Source organism: Myodes glareolus, chromosome 11 (assembly GCF_982192425.1).
Source record: "Myodes glareolus chromosome 11, mMyoGla1.1, whole genome shotgun sequence".
Classification (NCBI taxonomy): domain Eukaryota; kingdom Metazoa; phylum Chordata; class Mammalia; order Rodentia; family Cricetidae; genus Myodes; species Myodes glareolus.
This window is the reverse complement of record NC_142036.1, coordinates 60,583,003-60,602,469: the sequence shown is the minus strand read 5'-3', so window position 1 is coordinate 60,602,469 and position 19,467 is coordinate 60,583,003. Positions and strand designations below refer to the sequence as shown.

The window sequence follows — 19,467 nt, the reverse complement described above, 5'->3', positions numbered from 1 at the left end:
GATCCCTGCCACTATCAAGGAGCATGTTGTCGGTTATTCACAAACACCATTTAATTGTTTGGTGGCAGGGCCTCTTAAAAGAGCTCCAAGGTTTTTAAGCTAATGCTAAGTCAGGAAGCCTCTCTTAGATGAGATGCACTTGCCTCTAGAAAACAGAGATCATCTGAAAAAAGGCTCTTACCAAGAAGCCATGCTTAACTCTGTTCTTTTGTTTCTAGAATTACTTTGCAAGCTCTCTCAGGTTTTATGTGGATGTAGTTGTCCACAATAGCACCATTTGTTGGCAGAAGGTTTCTATCCCACCCAGTCCCACAGTCATTCAGTGCCAAATAAATACACAGAGGTCTACATTAATTATAAACTGATTGGCCTATTAGCTCAGGCTTTTTTATTAACTAACTCTTACATCTAACATTAACCTATAATTCTTATCTGTGAAAGCCACACAATTTGGTACCTTTATCAATGAGGCATTCTCATCTTGCTTCCTATGTAGCTGGGTGACCACTGCAGACTGAGCCTTTTCTCTTTCCAGAATTCTCCTGTTCTGGTTGTTCCACCTATACTTCCTGCCTATATTGGCCAATCAGCATTTTATTAAACCAATACAAGTGACAAATCTTTAAGGTTACAAGACCAATTGTCCCACAGCATGCCAGGAAAAGTTAACACTAGGCATTTACTAGTGTTAGGGTAAGAAAATGTAGTGAGGTATATAGGACATTACAAGGGTTGAAAAGGGTAAGAAATGTAGTGAGGTATATAGGACATTACAAGGGTTAGGGTCAGTTCATGAGCCTGGGTGTTTGGTGAGAGAGCTCCTTCTGTCTGTGTTGCTTTTATTGATTAATGAATAAAACTGTTTTGGCCAGTGAATTAGCAAAATGGGCAAGGCAGGAGTTCCAAGCAGAAAGAGGAAGAGAGAGTAGGTGGAACAGAGAGAAGCCATGTAGCCATGTAGGAGACAGACACCTCTGCCAGAGCCCACCGAAGTAAGCCATGATCTTGTGGTGATGCACAGATTAATGGAGATAGGTTAGTTTAGGATATAAGAGCTAGTTGGAAATAAGCTTAAGCTATTGGCAAAACAGTATTGTAAATGATATGGTTTGAGTGATTATTTGAGGTTTGAGCAGCTGGGAATGAACAAGCAGCCTCCACCAACAGGTATTTATTTAAGAAAAAGGAGAAGCTATGGAAAGATTAACTAAGGAACCCATTTACCTGCTTCTTTCATGGAAATCCGGTCTATTAATCCTTTTAATATATAAATGTTCCCCGATAATGTCCGAAGTTCATTGTGTTTAATTCGCTCTACAATTACATTACTATGCCAATAAACGTCAGTCATATCTCTAGTGAAAAAAGAATAAGTTTATTAAGGTCAACACATTTACACTTAACCAGGAGCTCTATATACATATAGCAGCACACAAAAAATTATAATAAAGTAATGATTTTGAGACAGTTATATATAATCACAGCACTTGGTAGGTAAACTCAGGAAGGGTGTTCCAAGTTTGAGGCCATGACAACTAGGGTTTCATAGTGAGATGAAGTCATAATTTCATTCATCAAAAAGAAAGTACTAATTTTGTACTTTTAGCTACCACAACAATTACAGTATTCCTAATCTAATTACAAAACACTTGATGGCTAGCCAGTACAGAACTCAACTGCCTGGCTAATTGATCCTCGGAGTATATATATCAAGAGATATATTGTGGCCAATCAATCTATGTATCTAATATAAAATGTAGTATTACCATGGAAACAGAAACCAACTGTCATCAAATGTTTGCTGCTGGCAATATTTGGAACTTCAGCTTAACAGCTACTAAACTTTCAAAGAAATTTGAAAGCCCTTTTCCTCACTGTGTTGACCTTTTTTTTCCAGAAATATTATTTTGATTTATTCAGATGGGGTGTTGCTGCTTTTGTTTTGTTTTTCACATTTTTATTTAGTGTGTGTATGACATAGAATTCATATGGAGTCAAGAGTCAGGTTCTGGGACTCAGTTCTTCACTTACAACACATGGGTCCCAAGGATCAAACTAAGGCGGTTCAATCTGGCATCAGGCACCTTTGCCCTCTGAGCCATCTTGCTGGCTCTTGAGTCTTACTATGTTACCCATGATAGCCTAAGACTTTTACATCCTCCAAGTACCTGAGATTACAGATTACATGTGCACTTCTAGTCCCTCCCTCTTACTCCATGTTCAGAAATGTCAAGTAGATCAGGTAATTTTGAGGGGTCTTTGTTTTTTCTTAATCATGAATACAAAGGCAAATGTTTTTACCTTTCATTTTGTAAAGAGCTTCTAGCTGGGAAAAAATAAAGTTGCAAATCACTGACCCAGAAACCTACTCTTCATACTTCTTTAAAGAAACTAACGATAAATATAAAATCAGAACCAAATATGAAGATCTATTAGATAAGTGCTGAGCATTCTTCATTTAATAGATAATAAACATACATATACATGAGTTATAAGGAAGTTCTCTCAATTAAATCAAATAGGATTAAACTCATACCTTAATACTTACCTTTGATTCATTTTTGTTTTATTTAATATATTTTTTGGTTTTGTATGTGAGCATGTGCATAAGCGTGTGCGTGCAAATGTTTTTATTTTTATTTTATTTTTTTGGCTTGCTGTTGTTGAGACATGGTCTCTCTACCTAGCTCCAGCTGTCCTAGAACTATGTAGACCAGGCTGGTCTAAAACTCATATGGAGTCACTTGCCTCTGCTTGTGGAGTAGGGATTAAAGGTGTGTGCCACCATGGCCCACAGTTTCATTTAGCATCTAAATCAAACTCTAAAAGGCACTGCTCTTTAATACTGTAAATATTAATTCATTTAATTCTTGACATTAATTCTCAACAATGCTGAGCATTGAGCATAACTTGAAAGTCTTACTTAAGCACATAGTAGTGTAAGGCCAACCTCAGCTATATGAGACACTCTCAAACCAGAAAAAGTCTTCCCACAATATTGGGCCGTATTATTATTATTGCACTAATGAAGAAATTGAGCCTCACAGAGTATAAGTAACTTCTTCAAGTAACATTAGCAGTAAGCAGTATTAACTGGATTCACAAAGGCAATTTATATTCCATCTTGAACATTATGGAAAAGGGAATAATATAGGCAACAAGACTACATATTCAACCTTAGAAACCAGGATACTTTATACTATTTTACCACAGTCGTTTTACTATGGAGCAACTGATTCTCAAAAGGAGAACAGTAGCTGAGTTAGCCTACTTGTCTGACAATGCTTTCACTTCTGGGAAAACCAAAAAGTATTAGTTACTTAATATGCAACTACTTGACAGCTTTAAATAATTTTGATCCTTTGATGGATCAATAATTTACATCAGATAACTAGCAAGGGATTGGCATCATGGTGTGCTTTTGCCTTCAGTTTACAACCTCATGAAAATGTGTTTTGTAGGAATATGCTATTTGTCACTGACCACTTACATAAAACCAACTTAAATGTTAAAAAAGAACACTGAAATGTTATACTTACACCAGCTTTCCTTCTATGCATATAGCTGTATTATTATTGATGACTTTAATCATCCATTCCTGTAGCTGGACTACCTATTGAAGCATAAAACAAAGAACATATTTCTTATGCTACTTGCATGCAGATGATAAAATTAGCATTAAACATTAGAAAAATCTGAACTACAAGAAAAACCCGAATTAATCCTACTTTTCTCTTAGTACCTATCATGATCTAAGAACCAGCCCATTTTAAACAGTAATTCTTAAAACTACTGTACTGATGAAATAAAAAAATAGACACGGACATGAAGTTGTACTATATTGTTTGCCTATAATGCAGAAAGATCTGCATTTCAAATATTCATACAAAAATGACTTAACCTAAGGGGGAGAATCGTAACATATACACTAAACCATCAAATCTTTTAGAAAACACAGCAATTTTGAAGGAACAAAAAAAATATGCCAAATATATTATATAACTTGCTCCCCCCAATTAAGTATGTATTTGTTAAACTGACTTAGAGCTATATTTTCAGTTTCTATACGCCATGAAGGTCACAGCTGGTAATAAACATGCAATGCCATTCTATTCCAAAGCAAACAGCTGAACAGCTCAGAAAATGATTTTAGTGTAAGCAAAATGTTATTAAAATATAAAATTTTCTATAAACACCGACAATAAAAACATTTATAGTTTGGCTGGGCAGTGGTGGCACACGCCTTTAATCCCAGCACTCGGGAGGCAGAGGCAGGCTGATTTCTACCAGCTGGAGGCCAGCCTGGTCTATAGAAGGAGTTCCAGGACTGGCTCCATAGCTACCGGGAAACCCTGTCCCAAAAAGAAAAAAAAAACAAAACCTTTAAGTTCATAACAATTTAGTAACATACATAATTAAAGTGTTTCTGAAGAGAACTAAAGCCAAATCAATACAACTAAGGAGTGTCATTCACGCATTTATACTTAAAGACAGTTCCTCAGTGACTTTAAACTGAACCAGGAAAAGACGCTAAAATGGACGGATGGTGTTTGGTATGGCATTTCTTAATTACTCTTTTAAAATATAGGTATTTTGGGCATGTAGCTCAGTGGTATAGCACAAGTCCCTGGGTTTAATCTCCAGAACTGAAAAGGTTAGAAGACTAGGATCAATGCTATTTTCATCACATGTGGATATACCAGCAGGCAACAGGAAACATGGGAAGGCGTTCCGTAGTACACCTTAGACTCCCTAGTTCATGTTATCTTTACAACTCGAGGAAGCAAGCACCATCTCTGTTTTACAGAAAAAGAAATTACAAAATAAATCTAAATAACTTTCCTGTAATATATGACTAGAGAAATTGATGGGTTAAAAGTCAAATTCTAGAATCTTGCACTATTCTACTTACTTAAAATAGGCTGTCATCAAACAGTTGAGCTATAGGAACTATTCTAGACATTTGAGATTCGACAAGAAATAAACTGGATACAATTAAACACACTGCCTGTGTGTGAGAGCATACTTGGAGGAAGTAGAAGCAAGAAGAAAGGAGATGGTACCCAAACAAATATATACATAGTTACCATGAATAATAAAGGTATATAGTGGTGCTTTATAAGATTTTTCTAATCAAAGAACAGGCTAAAAAGCCCTAAACAGATAGCAGAAAAGCACGATTCCTTGAAAGGGGTAAGCAAGAGGAAATGTAAGCAAGTAAGCAAGACCCCTCCATGATTAATGATGTGGAGAGGGTAAACTAGAATGAAGGCATGGATCTGAGAGTTAAAATATAATGGTTATTATAATGGTGGACTACAGAAATCTGCAGGGGATGAAGAGCAATGAGCACATGGGAATGTAATGAACTAATGGCTGTCTTAGTGGTGTCAGAATATCGAGCAGGAGGTAGGTATAAAGACTAGTGAAGGGGAATGATAGTAATATGTGATGCATCTGCATTGAGAATCTGGTACATGTACTAGCAATGAGATATGAATAGAGCTTGAGCAGACGATAAATGTAAAAGAGAGATCATTAAAGAAACAGAAACTGCTGGGTGGTGATATCACATGCCTCTAATCCCAGCCCTAGGTAGGCAGAAACGGGGGATCTCTGTGAGTTCGAGACCAGCCTGAAGGTCTACAAAGGGAGTTCCAGAACAACCAAGACTGTTAGAAACAGAAACCCTGTCTCAAAAAAACAAAAAGAAAAAAAAAAAGAAAAGAAAAAGAAATTAAGGAGGTAGTTTGTATAAGGCCCATTTCAGTTAGCACAAGTTAAATGTTCCTAGAACATAGATAACAGAATACTGATGATATATATCTCTGTAGCCGAAGAGGACACAACATAATGAAGACCTAAGAATGAGTGAGAGACTATATCAGAGTTAGGGAATATACAAAAGCACCTATGAATATGAGTCCTGGAAGGCTTGAAGTTCTTATGGTAACTGGTATAAACAGCATGGTAGAGATGAAGTACTAGAAAATCTAGAATACTTTTTCAAACTTTCTTCATATATTATAAATCAACATTCATTAAATTTAAATATTTGTAAATGAAACAATTTCTAGTAAACACACTGAGATATAAAACAGCAACTACTTCATTTTTAAAATTTAAGATAGAATTAAATACCATCTCAATTTGATACTCACTATAATCTACTTAAAAGTTAATAGACATACTTTTAACAGTTGGGAATTTTACATTGTCCTTTTACTTTTTTCAGTGTTGGAAGATTAAGCCTGGGGTTTATACATGCTTTTATTTTTTTCTTGAACTGATATTACATTTCCTTCAAAAATGCATTTTAATGTAACATAATTTGATGCTTTAAATTTTTTAATTACTCATCCTATATAACTTTTTATCAAGAAAATTCTCAATTCTATTTTTTTATTTTTAAAAAATATTTATTTATTTATTATGTATACAGTGTTTTATGCATGTACACCTGCATGTCATAAGAGGGCACCAGGTCTCATTATAGATGGTTGTAAGCCACCATGCTGGGAATTAACTCAGGACCTCTGGAAGAACAAGTGCTCCTAACCTCTGAGCCCTTTGTCCAGCCTGAAAATTCTCAACTCTTTAGCTGTTAAAATTCCTTTCTATTTCAAATGTTGTTAATAATACCTCAAAAGTCATAAGAATAGAAGTAGTAGCAATGTCAGCATTCATATCTTACCTTACAGTAAGTAAATAGTTGAAATTTACAAGTAGTAATAGAGGAGACAAGAATGACTGAGTTACCTTACTTTCAGCCCATTCATCTTTTCACTAAGCTCATAGTTGCTACAGTCAATAATAAAATGAGAAACTATAACGAGGGTTTAGATAAGGGGACAATTAAAAAATAAAAATAAGCAGCTGCCTTAAGTGTCTTCCTACCTGGTATTTTTTAACTTCACTTGCAACAGCTTCAAGCTTTGTAACCTTTCTTTGAGACTGGCCAGGTATTGTTAGATTAAGTCTTGGACTTGCAAGTATGATTTCACACGTACTTTCCAAGGAATGACGAATAGTTCCTCTAGAGCCCGATTTTTTATTTTGTTCTAAAATATCCTCTTTGGCAGTCCTTTCTGTTGACACATCACTCTCAGAAGTCATCAAGTGGTTACAATCCCGAATAGGAACACAGTCAGAACTCACAGTCTTAATGACAGTATTTCCAAGCTTTTCATAAGTAGAATTAACACCTTTCAAAACAAATGGGTCCTTTTTGGACACAGTGGTTTTAACAGTTTTCTCTTTTGAATGAAGAACTTGTCTAGCAAACTGAGCTCTAGTTAATGCCTTGCTTGAGATGCTTGAAGCTGTAACACTTTCTTGTTCTTGTTCCGAAATTGGAAGCTCTGCCAAAAATACAAAAAAAACAAAATTTATAGAAACATCCTATGGAAATAAGTTGTTTTAAACTATTTATATTAAAAATTTAGATTAGGAATGCCCCCCCCCCCGCGCCCATGATCAATTTAAGTGTCTCTAGTTTTTGTTTCGTTTTGCTTCCCAAGAGAGGGTTTCTCTGCCTAACATTCCTGGTTGTCCTGGAACTAGCTCTGTAGTCTAGGCTGGCCTCAGAGATCGGCCTGCCTCTGCCTCCCAAGTGCTGAGATTAAAGGTGTGCTCCACCACCACCCAGCCTATTTTTTTTTTGGACAGGGTCTTTCTATGTAGGTCTGATTATTCTGGAACTTACTATGTAGGCTGGCTAGCACCAAACCTACCTCTGAAGGCTGAGATTAAAAGCATGCATCACCACACTCACTTATTACAAGTCAAGGTTCAGAGTTCTTACTGCCCACTGGTAACTATCTAGAATATTTAACAATACTTCGAAGTAACTAGAAAAAAAAAAGAAGAAGAAGCTGGGCGGTGGTGGCTCAAGCCTTTAATGCCAGCACTCAGGAGGCAGAGGCAGGTGGATCTCTGTGAGTTCGAGGCCAGCCTGGTCTACAAGAGCTAGTTCCAGGACAGGCACCAAAGCTACAAAGAGAAATCCTGTCTAGAAAAACCAAAAAGGAAAAAGAAAACAAAACTGACAATTGCAAACATATAAAACAACCAAATAACTCACAAGCATTTACCATAACTTAAATTGTGCCTTTCTGCTTTCTTTCTCTGCTGGTGTTAAATCTTTTGTTTCTGAGTGTAGTGATTTGACTAAGAATGCTCCTTACCCCGAAAACCTCAAAGAGTAGAGGGCTTAGTCACCAGAGAGAGGCACTATGGTCTTGTTGGAGGAAGTGCAGGTGTGGTGATGTGAATAAGAGGGTCCCACTCTGTCTGAGCACTAGGATGTAGATCTCAGTTACTGACAACCACTCCAGAGCCTGCCTGTACGTACGCCACCGTGCTTTCCCACCATGATGAGAATGGACTAATTCTCTGAAACTGTAAGCAAGTTCCCAGTTAAATGCTTTCTTTTATAAAAGTTGCTATGTCTTTTCACAGCAACAGAACAATGACTAAGACAGTGAACGCTTTATGATTCCCGAGGAACTTCTTGTAGGTTGGCACTTCAGAAACAATGAGAGAGAGAGAGAGAGAGAGAGAGCCTTTACTATCTCCTCTTGCCTTCACTTGACTCTCTATACTTACATTATACTGAGGGAGAAAAAAAAAGCAAGTATCTCCAAATTACAATTCACCTTTTCTAAAAAAAAAAAAAGCAACTATTAAGTTTTCTGTAAGTAGTCTTTGCCCTGATTCCTCCTCTTACAAGCAGCACCAAAGACTGTGTAGTCCATCAAAAGCCATGGGAGCTATCTGAGCAGGCTTTACTCAAATTCCAGATTAGCAACGCATTCCAGGCTGTTGTGTACAACAGGAAGTCAAGGCCTAGTGTAGGTCCTTCTCGGGTGGTCATGACAAAGGCCATGGACAATTAATGACTTCCTACCTACCATTTAAAATTCAAAAATATTGCGACCTAACAGCAAATCCTTTTGACTTCTTCTGTTTGTGGTAAGGTCTCATGTATTCTAAATTGGCCTCAAGTATGAAAAGCTTTATGAATACTGGCACTATAGGAATATATCACCACACCCAGCTTTTAACATAATTTTTAGGCCTTCAAAGAAATGAAAGTTTGTCAACTAGACAAATATGGAATAGTCATACTATTTCCCTTTTATTCTGATTTATATTCTAAATCTTTACATTTAATATATTTCTGAATACAGACGTGGGCTTTTCTTCATACATAAAAGGAATAATACTTAAAATTTGTGCCAGAGAAGAAAAATATCACTTTTTAATGTGTGCATATTTGGACAGTCATTAGAATCTCAGACAAGAATTTCATCTGCTTTCAAATCCTGTTACTGACTCATGTACTCACACATACATGCATATATGCAGTGTATATATAACATATATGTATACACATGATATACACACACACATATATATCATGCTGAATTATATCATTTGTTCTTTTACCCTCCTACTTCGTATAAGAAACACTGTTTTGTGTACTCTTTGATCTGTACCCCAAATTCTCTTACACCTCTTAGGTATGGTGGAAATACCTTCAATTTAGAACTTAGAAGACTAAGGTAAGAATCTCTCAAGTTCAGGTTGGCCTGGGTTACATAGCAAGACCTTGTCAAAAACAAAGCCTCCACAAGGCTAGTGACAGTGTTTACATAAAGTAGGTGAGGCTTCAGACTTAATCCCCAGGGGAAGGGAGGGAGGTTTCCATTTTTCATTTCTTACCACTTCTCTGTTTTTCTAGACCATGCTATCAAATCAACAATTATTCCTATCATAAGACATACTCTTTCTTTCCCTTCCTCCACCCCCCTCCACATGTCTCTCTCTCTAGATGTTTCTCTTGGGTTCATTTTCCTAAGTGACTTTCTTATCTATCACGCTCCCTAAGCCGCCTCTTCACTCAGGATGCCCTAAACTCATTAGTCTCTGAACTTAGGTTAGTTGTTCCAAATTGTATCTATTACCTCACAAACCTTTGCACCTAAAATCTCTCATCTTCCCATTGACGCTTATTCTGACTATAGCACAGCTTTCAATTATACCCATTGTCTTTACTACACCTTTAAATGTTTTTTGAGACAAAGTTCCATTATATAGCTCAGTAGTTCAGGTTAGTCCACTATCTAGCCCAATAGTCCAGGCTAGTACTTAACACAAAGCAATGCTCCTTATACCCTCTTCTGTGCTGGAATTTGCCACTATGCCCGCCCCCCGCCATGTTTTATTCTCTTCTATTGTACAAAAAAAAAATTACTTTTAAAGTCAGAATGAGAGAAGTAGATCTGTGAGTTCGAGGCCAGCCTGGTCTACAAGAGCTTGTCCCAGGACAGCTAGGACTGTAATACAGAGAAACCATGTCTCAAAAATCAACAACAAAAAAATTTCTCCAGAATGTGAGCAGACATTTTTGGTACTCTCTTCATTATGCTATCCCAAGAACTTAAAAGTGTTTAATACATTAAACAGTGAAAAAGACATTGTCTTTAAATCCATACGTAATTAAACTAACCTCCTAATGAAGTATTATTAGATTGGAATGATTTTTCTTTTTCTTCACAGAGGTAGGTTTGTTGCAACTGAATTTTCTTATCTCTGTTAGAGGTGAAGACTTTCTTATGTTCACACTGTGGTGGTCCCAACATGCTACTGCTGCTCGATGCTTGTTCTTTGTCATGCTGTATTTTTTCTTTCATTCTTTGAAAGATTTTCCTTGGTGTTTCATAGTTCATTTCATTTCTTAATCCATCCATGTTACACTTTATAACACTGATATCAGGACAGCTGTTTGAAAGGGTAGCCTCTGAAAGCATGGTGGAGTGACATTTCTTCTTATTGTTAGAAGCTGCCATTTCTAATAACTGATTCTTGTCATGACCATTCAGTTTTAGAGAGGACTTCCGATATTTCGCCAATTCTTTTATAGGAGTAAGTGTGTTTGAAGGAATGTTGTCAATAAAGACTGCGTCTTCAGGCATATTTCTTATTTGAGATTTCCCAGAAGACAAATGAATTCCTGAATGGTTCAAATATGTTACATTCATCTTGATAAGGCAGTGGCAACAAAATTCTTCTTATAGAAAAGTCAGTGAATACAAATCTCCGGGCGGAACTTCAACAGGAGTCCAGAGAAACCTGTAATAAAATCAACTTTTTTTTATTGTCTGGTAATTTTTAAATATACTGATTTTCTGTAACAACATTCTACCATTAAAAAATACCATTAAAAAGTTTAATTGGTTCTTATCAACACTGGATAATTTATAGCTCACAAATCAGACTAATAGTTAATCTTTTTATTAAATTACAATTTTCATCATTTTTCAAGAGAAAAGCAGCTTAGCATTTAAAATTGCCTACTTACAAAAAATAAAGGAAAAAAAGGCACCATTCAACAAATAACTTAGTTAATATCCTTAAGTTCTGACTTATAAATATCAAATATTTGTTTTTGAAATTTACCTGACAGCTATGGGACTGTGTTCCTTTAAGGGATTTTTGAGCCACCCAGGATGAGGTTCCCCGTCCATTTTTGATTCTGATATTAGAAAACAAACTCAGGACCTTGAGCATGCTCTACAAGCATTCTACTGCAGCAGTGAAATGTATTCAAACACCAAGTCTTTAAGATTCCAATCCAGGGGCCAGGCGTTGGTGGCGCACGCCTTTAATCCCAGCACTTGGGAGGCAGGGGCAGGTGGATCTCTGTGAGTTCAAGAGCTAGTTCCAGGACAGGCTCCAAAAGCTACAGAGAAACCCTGTCTCAAAAAAAAAAAAATAAATAAATAAAATAAAAAAAATAAAAAAATAAAAAAAAATTCCAATCCAGTATTTGCATAAAAAGGGAATGACATCTGCATTAGGGACTACATAAAGATACAAAAAAATAAATTAACTAGCCAGGCTGTGGTGGCGCACTCCTTTAATCTCAGCACTGGTTGGGGGGAGGGGCAGAGGCAGGCAGATCTTTGTGAGTTCGAGGCCAACCTGGTGAGGTTCCAAAGCTACATAGAAACCCTGTCTTGAAAAACAAAACAAACAAACAAAAAAAGTGATACTTCCCTTTATGCACTTACAATTTTCAGACAGCAGCTACAATGCTTCTATTGAATACTGATATACCCATGTCATCATATAAATAATCTGGCTCTATCATATTTTAGAATATTTAAATTGTAAGATTTTAGTTAAAAACTTCTAATAAAAGAAGAATCTTAATTTATCACAATTCTTTAAACGTACTACTATTTAGAATTTTTAGAGAAAATTATTTAAATATTTATGCTCTTAAATTTGTTTTTTTCTTTCTTTTTTGCAACACATTCTTGGTTTATAGTCCAGGCTGGCATCAACCTTGAGTTCTCCCTGCCCTCGCCATCTCAGTGTAGGAATTACAAGCTTACTTATAATTACTTATTACCATGCCTGGCTTTCTTCATATATAGAAATTTTATGTTCCATAAATAGAAATAAAAATTTCAAGTGTAGAACTATACATTGTAGTAATATTTGGAAAATTAATATTTCAATCCTAGGTACCTGGAACTTACTAGTCAAGATTTATAGCATCTTTTACTACTGATTTTATTCTATTAACTTTTTACATCATCTAAATGGCAAAGACCTAGCATGGAAAATACCAATACGTATGATGCATGGTGGCGCATACACCATATCCTAGCACTCAGGAGGCTCAAACAAAACAGAAACTTCAAGACCAGCCTGGGCTATGAAACCTTGTCTCAAAAAAATAATTACTAAAGCAATTAGATCAAAGGATATCATTTTTTTTCTCAATTGAAAATTCATATACAAAAAAATCCCACTTTATCTAATAATTTATTATAAGGAGAGAATACGGAGAAGTAGTTTTTCTTTTTCTTTATTTTCTTTCTGTTTTTGTTTTCGAGAGAGTGTTTCTCTGCATGTCTGGGACTTGCTCTGTAGAACAAGCCAGCCTCAAACTCAGATTCTGCCTTCTAGGACTTGGGACTAAAGGTCTGCATCACCACACCCTGCTGGTCACAGTATTTTCAACAGCTGACAAACCTATCTTGTAAGTCTGGCCCTGTGACAGAAAAGCCATTGTAATTTTCTCACAAATGTTTGCTCTACAACTACGTGTTGATATGCTTTATTCATTAATGTATTATTTTAGCATTGCTAGAGATTGAACCTAGGGCCTTAGGCATATAACCACGGAGCTACAGCCCTAGAGGGGTTAGTAATATCCACTAACAATACCAGTGAAAGGATACTCTCAGAAAAAAAAAAAATCGAATAGATTGTACAGTCGCAGGGGAAACTGGCAGAGTCTGGTCAAGGTGACCTAACCTCATCCTCATCATCTGCCTGATATACGGTCTCAAATAAAAATTGCAAGTAAGCTGAAAACAAGCCCAGTCTATACCAACAGAAAGACATTTCAAGGACGGATAAAAGTTGGCCTGAAACACAGGCCCAAAGTCCTAGCTAAATATTTGCACAGCAGGATCGTAAGTCCCAGGCCTCGAAGGGGGTTACAGAGAGAGGTCAACAACAGATCCTAAACTTTTCAAAAGAAAGGTAAAACAGGAGGCTACAGCGGGGGTGGGGGCGGATGGGGTTAAAGATGCTAGCAGCCTGCCTAGCCTGGAGGGCATTAGGTTCAAACACTTACCCTGAAGTGACAATTAGCAAACCACAAGTCAAGGTGAGGTAAGGAACACAGCTCAAAAGCTGATTTGTGTACCTTGAAATAGTGGTGGCAAGGAGAAAACAACGCCACCAGGAAGTTCAGATGCAGGCCCAGGACAGGGCCCATATGCTAATGAACCCCAAGAGGCTACTGACTTGCTAGTGAATCAACCCCAAGCTTGAGCCCTAAAAGAGCTAGCTAGCTCCAGCCCGCACACTTCCGAAGCTTCCCCTCTAGGAGAGATTCCCCAGTAGACCCCTGCAGTAGCATTTCTGCCCAAACTGTGGCCTGCTTGGGGAGATGTCTGTTTAATTTTTATATTAGTACGATATCAAAAGAAATGTTTGCGTGGATAAAACGAGCGTATTCGAAAGACAGATCTTGCTGGGACATCCTAATTGGCAGGGCCGTGCTCTCCCCGTGACAGTTCATTTATAAAACTCAATTCAATGTACCGAACAACAAAAACTACTTTAAATTTTTTCAGTATTAAAAGGCAAAACAGGCCTTATAGCCACGTTTTAAAAAAAAAAAAATCGAAGGCATGCACTTAGGAGAATAAACACTTAAGAAACCCGTAAAACAACAACAAAAACAAAATAGGTCGGCCCTGAAAACACACACACAGGTAACATTACAGGGACTCAGCAGGTTACATCTAGGGATATAAAAGTATATATATGCATCTATAAAAGTACATATATGCATGCAACTGTGACGGGCGAGAAAGGAACCACTTAATTTCAAGGAGGGTAGGGAGGTGTGTAAAGAGGGTTTGGGGGGAGGGGAGTGGGGAAGGGAGAAATGCAATTAAATTATAACCTCAAAAATACAAACAAGCGGGGCGCAGCACGCTTTAACCCCAGGACTCGGGGAGGCAGAGGCAGGTGGGTCTCTGAGTTCAAGGTCAGGCTGGTCCACAGAGCGAGTTCCAGGACAGCCAGGGCTACAGAGAAACCCCGTCCTGAGAAAGCGGCCCGCAGACAACGAGACGGTCCTCCCGGCTACTCCTGAGTTTCGAACCGATGTTCGGAGTTCCACAGCAGCGAGGGCGGCGCGCGGCTGTGCGAACCCTGCGCGATCGTGGCCTCAGCGGGGGCGAGGAGGGGACGGCGGGGACCGAGCCGACCTACCTGGGCGAAGGCAGCAGCACCAGGCCGTGGCGACCGCTCGGCCCCGAGCCCAGGGACGAAGCCCCGGCAGGGGCGACACGCGTGACCGCAGGGACACGGACGAGTGCGAGCTACGCTGCCCTGTGGGGACTCGCTTCCTCGGCACAGACAGCAGCGCTGGAATTCAAATCCGAAGGGCCCGCCCCCCGGCGCCCGGGATTGGCGCGCTCGGGAGTGACGTTAGCGAACGTCTTCCGTGCCTCCAGGACCCCCGAGGCGCGCGCCCCGGCGTCGCCGGGACTGGGCTGTGTGAGCGGACGGCGAGTGGCCCGGGCGGCGCCGGGTGACACGTGGAGTTTGTTTCTCTCCACAGAGGGAGGCCGCCCAGGAGCGCCTCGCCACTCCTCCCGTGATGCTCTGCGTGGGAAAAGCCGGCGACAGTTGACGCCCAGAGTTCTCACAGAGCGGCGGAGTTGAAGAAGTTTGACCCTTCCGGGCCACACTCGTGAGGCTGGGGCTGCGCGCCGAGAGGCGCTTTCCTTTTCACTCAAGTCCGCTTCTGAGGAGAAAAGATGCTTAGTGATTTTGAAGGGGTTTCTCTTTCAATTCACCATCCAGGCTTTGGTTTTTTGGTTTTTTTTCCCCAGAAAAAAAAATTGTTCCCTGGAAGTAGACTGAGCATAAAGTTATATTCGCATTTTAGCGTTTAATTTGAATTAGCCCGGCCGGAAATGTAATTCTCTTTAAAAGAATCTAAGCCCCGTGGTGAAATAAAACACTTTTCTCAGTGGACGTCGGTGGCAGTGCGTTTCGTGGCCGGGGTCCCTAAAGTGCGCCTTACCAGTTGGAAGCCTGTTCCCCCAACGCTGGAAGGCTGAGGCAGGAGGATAAAGAATTGGAGGGCAGCCTGCAATACACAGCGATTCACTGTCCTAATTTGGGGAGGAGAAGGGGGATCAGGAACACAGGGGAGAGCCGGGACGATAATATAGTTCTGTTCCCAGTGGCTTTATTTTTTTTTAATATTTTTTTCTGTATGAATTCTTGCATATTGGTATGTGTACGGGGTGCCCATGGAAGTCAGAAAAAAAGTTGACTGCCCTGGAACTGGAGTTACAGATGTCTGTGAGCCACCACGACAGTGCTGGAAATTTAACTCAAGTCCTGCAGAAGCAGCCGGTTAACACTACTACTGAACCAGTTTTCCAGCCAGAATGCTTTTTCTTGCCTTCTGTCTGACCTTTGGAACTCATGGCTGAGGGTCAGACTCTGCCCCTGAGCAGTGCCCTTAGAGCAGTGGTTCTCAACCTGCCTGATGCTAAGACCCTTTAACATAGTTTCTCATATAATGGTGACTTCCAACCATAAAATTATTTTCCTCGCTACTTCTTAACTGTAATTTTGTTATCTGTGTTGCCTGATGATCTTTGGTCGCCCCTGTGAAAGGGTCTTTTGGCCCTAGGGATCCCGGCCCACAGGTTGAGAACCGCTGCCTTAGACGTTAGGGGAAAGAATAGGGCCTTAAGTAAGGTCATATACGCCCAGTTCTTAAGCCTGCGTGATTGTTATTTTAATATTACTGTCTGCACGTGGAACTGGAGATGGCTCAGGTGCCCTCTTCTGGCCTGCAGGGGTACATACAGGCAGAACGCTGTATACGAAACAAATAAATAAATCTTAAAAACAAACAAAACCAAAGATACCTGCGTGTGAAAGGAATAGTGTGACTGTCTGCAGACTCCACAGCAAAGCGCAGTTATTGCTTCTCAGCTGCCAGGATAAGGGACTCCTTTGCTCTCCACGCTTTCTTAACTCTATTGGTGTGGCCTTTTTCCTTCTTTCCTCTCTCTTTCTCTGGTCAACTGCTAAGATTTACAATTTGCTTACCCTGAGGTGTCTTTCTTTTAAAGGCTAATAAAAATTGTTCTTGAAAGACTATATTATTTCCCCCTTCCCTTCCTCTCCTCCAAACCTTCTCATATACCTCCCCTTCCTTGCTCTCTTACAAAGCATCTGCTTTGTCTCCTTGTGCTTTGTGATAGTACTTTTAGGTGCATGGCTAGAGTAAGTAGAGTAAAGGATTCCCAGATAATTGGTAAAATATGATCCCTGTGTACGCCTGTGAAGGCCCTTTAAAACTCAGTTTACCTTTTTCCTTCAGAACTGGGAATTGAACTTGGGCATTTTGCAGGCTAGCGTGCTCTGCCCCTGAGTCCACTCCTACCCACTTAAAACAAACAAACAAAACCTTATTTTGGGACATTATCTCACTAAATTCCACAGACTGACCTTCAACTTGCAAGAACCCCCACCCTCCCACCCCCCCCCCAAACTCCCCACCCCGTGAGACACGAAGAGGGGATGTTTGATTGAGAGCCCCGGAGTAAAGGAGACTCATGCTTATTCACTGGAGGTGGGGACTAGGCAATTGGTTGAGGGGTCAAAGGGTATGAAAGGACAGAGTGGAGGAAAAATAGACATTCATTTCCTCCTCCATTCCTGTAGCTAAGACACCCTTGCCTGTCTTGGGACAACAGAACTCCAAATTCCTTGACTTCTGCACTCAAGTACTGGTAGAAGTACTTTTTAGTTCTTAGGTTTTTCAGCTTCAGAGAGAAGTTACACACTGGGTTTCCTGGTTGTGAGGTCTTTGACTTTCTAGACAGCCTACTACGGGGGCTTCACAACCGTAATGGTTGAATGGATCAGTTAAAATTCCCCTAATAATCCTTCTCCCATCATTATTCTACCTACCTACCTACCTACCTACCTACCTACCTACCTACCTACCTACCTGCCCGCCTACCTACCTACCTATCTACCATCTATCTATTCAGTTGGTTAATTTTCTTAGAGACATTCACTAATACGGATGTTGGTGCTAGGAGTGACTCTAGAGAAATGGAATCTTAATGATTGTTTTGTAGTTCCCAGAATGGGTTTCACAACATCCCTTGACTTAAAAAAATACTAACAGCTCTGCTTTGAAAGGTCCAGATAGTACTGATGGTCTATGGCTTGGGCTGTTTACAGAGATACATGAATTATCTGTATTGGAGATTTTTAAGTGGCCGCTGGTAAGGAACTTAGTGACATTATGACCATTTTGAACATCTGTGAAAACCGGGGAATAGAACAATGTCAGTTTCACGATGCTGCTGTGACTGGACAAAGTGATGATAGAAAAAGATGAGCTGAAAGATTCCATACCCAGCTCAAGCTCCACATACAGAATTTAAGAGTTTCAGAATACCCTTAAGCCCAATAATTTCTCAGAATCTCATTATAGTCACAGGGCTACATTTTTGTATGTGCTTGGTGACTTCAAAGTACAGACACTCTTCTCACCTTCCTTTGGCTCTGACATTCCTTGTCATGCTATCCTGCCATGGGGTGCTTGGTGCATCCCATGTGATTCTGATTCATTATCAGACAGCGCTCTTATAGACTTCCTCATTATTCGATTCTGCCCAATCTCAGACAGCCTGCACCAGGGGCTCTTCTCTGTCTAATAGCTTAAGAGTCTCAGTATTCAGGAAGGGAAGCTAAAGAAACAAAAGGCTTGACAGGAAGCTTGCATCATCTTGTTTCGGGGATCTTCTGTAGTGCAAGAAAAGATAAATATTTAGTGTCTGTTCCTTCTCTTAAAAGGGACACCAGTGTAGTCAAATTAGGGCTCTACCCTTATGATTCCATTTATTCTTAATTGCCATAGTAAAGGTTCTGTTTATAAATACACGTGGGTACTGTAGAAAAAGATGATTCTAAATCAAGGCGTCTGCCTGTAATATTTTGTTACAATAGTCCTATAAATACAGGGCTTCTACATATGAGCCGTAAGTGGGAGATGGACAAAACTCAGTTCTCAGACTGCCTGAGACCTAACAGCTGGAAAGTAAGGTTCCAGGAGATGCTCTTGTCTTGTCCTCTCATCTTGCCATTAGAGTGCCGAGACTGCAGATGCTCCCCACATTAAGCTTTGAAGCTGAGTTCCACGGGTTGAACTTAGATTGCCAGGCCTGTGCCGCAATCACTCACTGAGCCATTTCTCCTGCCTGACCCTGACTTCATGATCCCCCTGTCACTGCCTCCTGGGTGCTGGGGTCCCCATCTCTGGCTGCTTTCTTAATGACTGCCATTTTGATGGGAGTGTTACAGAATCTCAAGGCGGTAGTTCTGGTTTACATTTGTGTGTTTGTTCTTTTCCCGCTGCTACGAGAAATACCATGGCCAAAGTCACTCAAGGGAGAAAGGGCTCATTTTAGCTCACAGTTCAAGGGAAGTTCATCACGGTCAGGAAAGCATAGCATTTTATGGGTCCGTTGACAGTAGTGTGTCTGAATGTCTCTGTGATTGTTAACATTAGTGTCAACTTGACAAAGTTCAGTGTCACCTGGGAAGGGAGTCTCAATGAGGAATTGCCTAGGTTGGGTTGGCCTGTGGGCATGCCTGTAAGTATCCTCTTGAATATGTTGATTAATGTAAGAAGACCTGTCACAATTTTGGGTGGGCTGATGGTCTTGGACTGTATAAAATAGAGATAATATGTTGGGCTCTGATACTAGTTGCTCTATTCTATATTTAAAAAGACTTTTATCAGCTTTTTATTCTGTAAGCAACAAACATTGGGATACTTCTACAACTCATATACTGGGTTGCTGTGGGAGTTCCTTCAGC

The 19,467-nt window shown here is 39.6% G+C and overlaps 1 protein-coding gene across 3 annotated transcripts in view; it reads right to left on the bottom strand.

The window, feature by feature from the left end:
• Positions 1 to 14,966, bottom strand: part of Mis18bp1 (MIS18 binding protein 1) — a 39,645-nt gene extending 24,679 nt beyond the window's left edge. Inside the window, exons 1-5 of one of the 3 annotated variants that reach the window (XM_048415572.3) lie at positions 14,812 to 14,966; positions 10,514 to 11,136; positions 6,898 to 7,361; positions 3,540 to 3,613; positions 1,225 to 1,355 (exon numbers count right to left, since the gene is read on the bottom strand). In XM_048415572.3, the coding sequence (XP_048271529.3) occupies positions 1,225 to 1,355; positions 3,540 to 3,613; positions 6,898 to 7,361; positions 10,514 to 11,045 (1,201 nt within the window). In that variant the 5' untranslated portion in view covers positions 11,046 to 11,136; positions 14,812 to 14,966. Of the gene's footprint in view, positions 1 to 1,224; positions 1,356 to 3,539; positions 3,614 to 6,897; positions 7,362 to 10,513; positions 11,137 to 11,463; positions 11,678 to 13,660; positions 13,809 to 14,811 lie in introns of those variants that run through there. The other 2 variants (XM_048415574.3, XM_048415573.3) reach the window with 2 other exon arrangements.
• Positions 14,967 to 19,467: the final 4,501 nt, after the last annotated feature.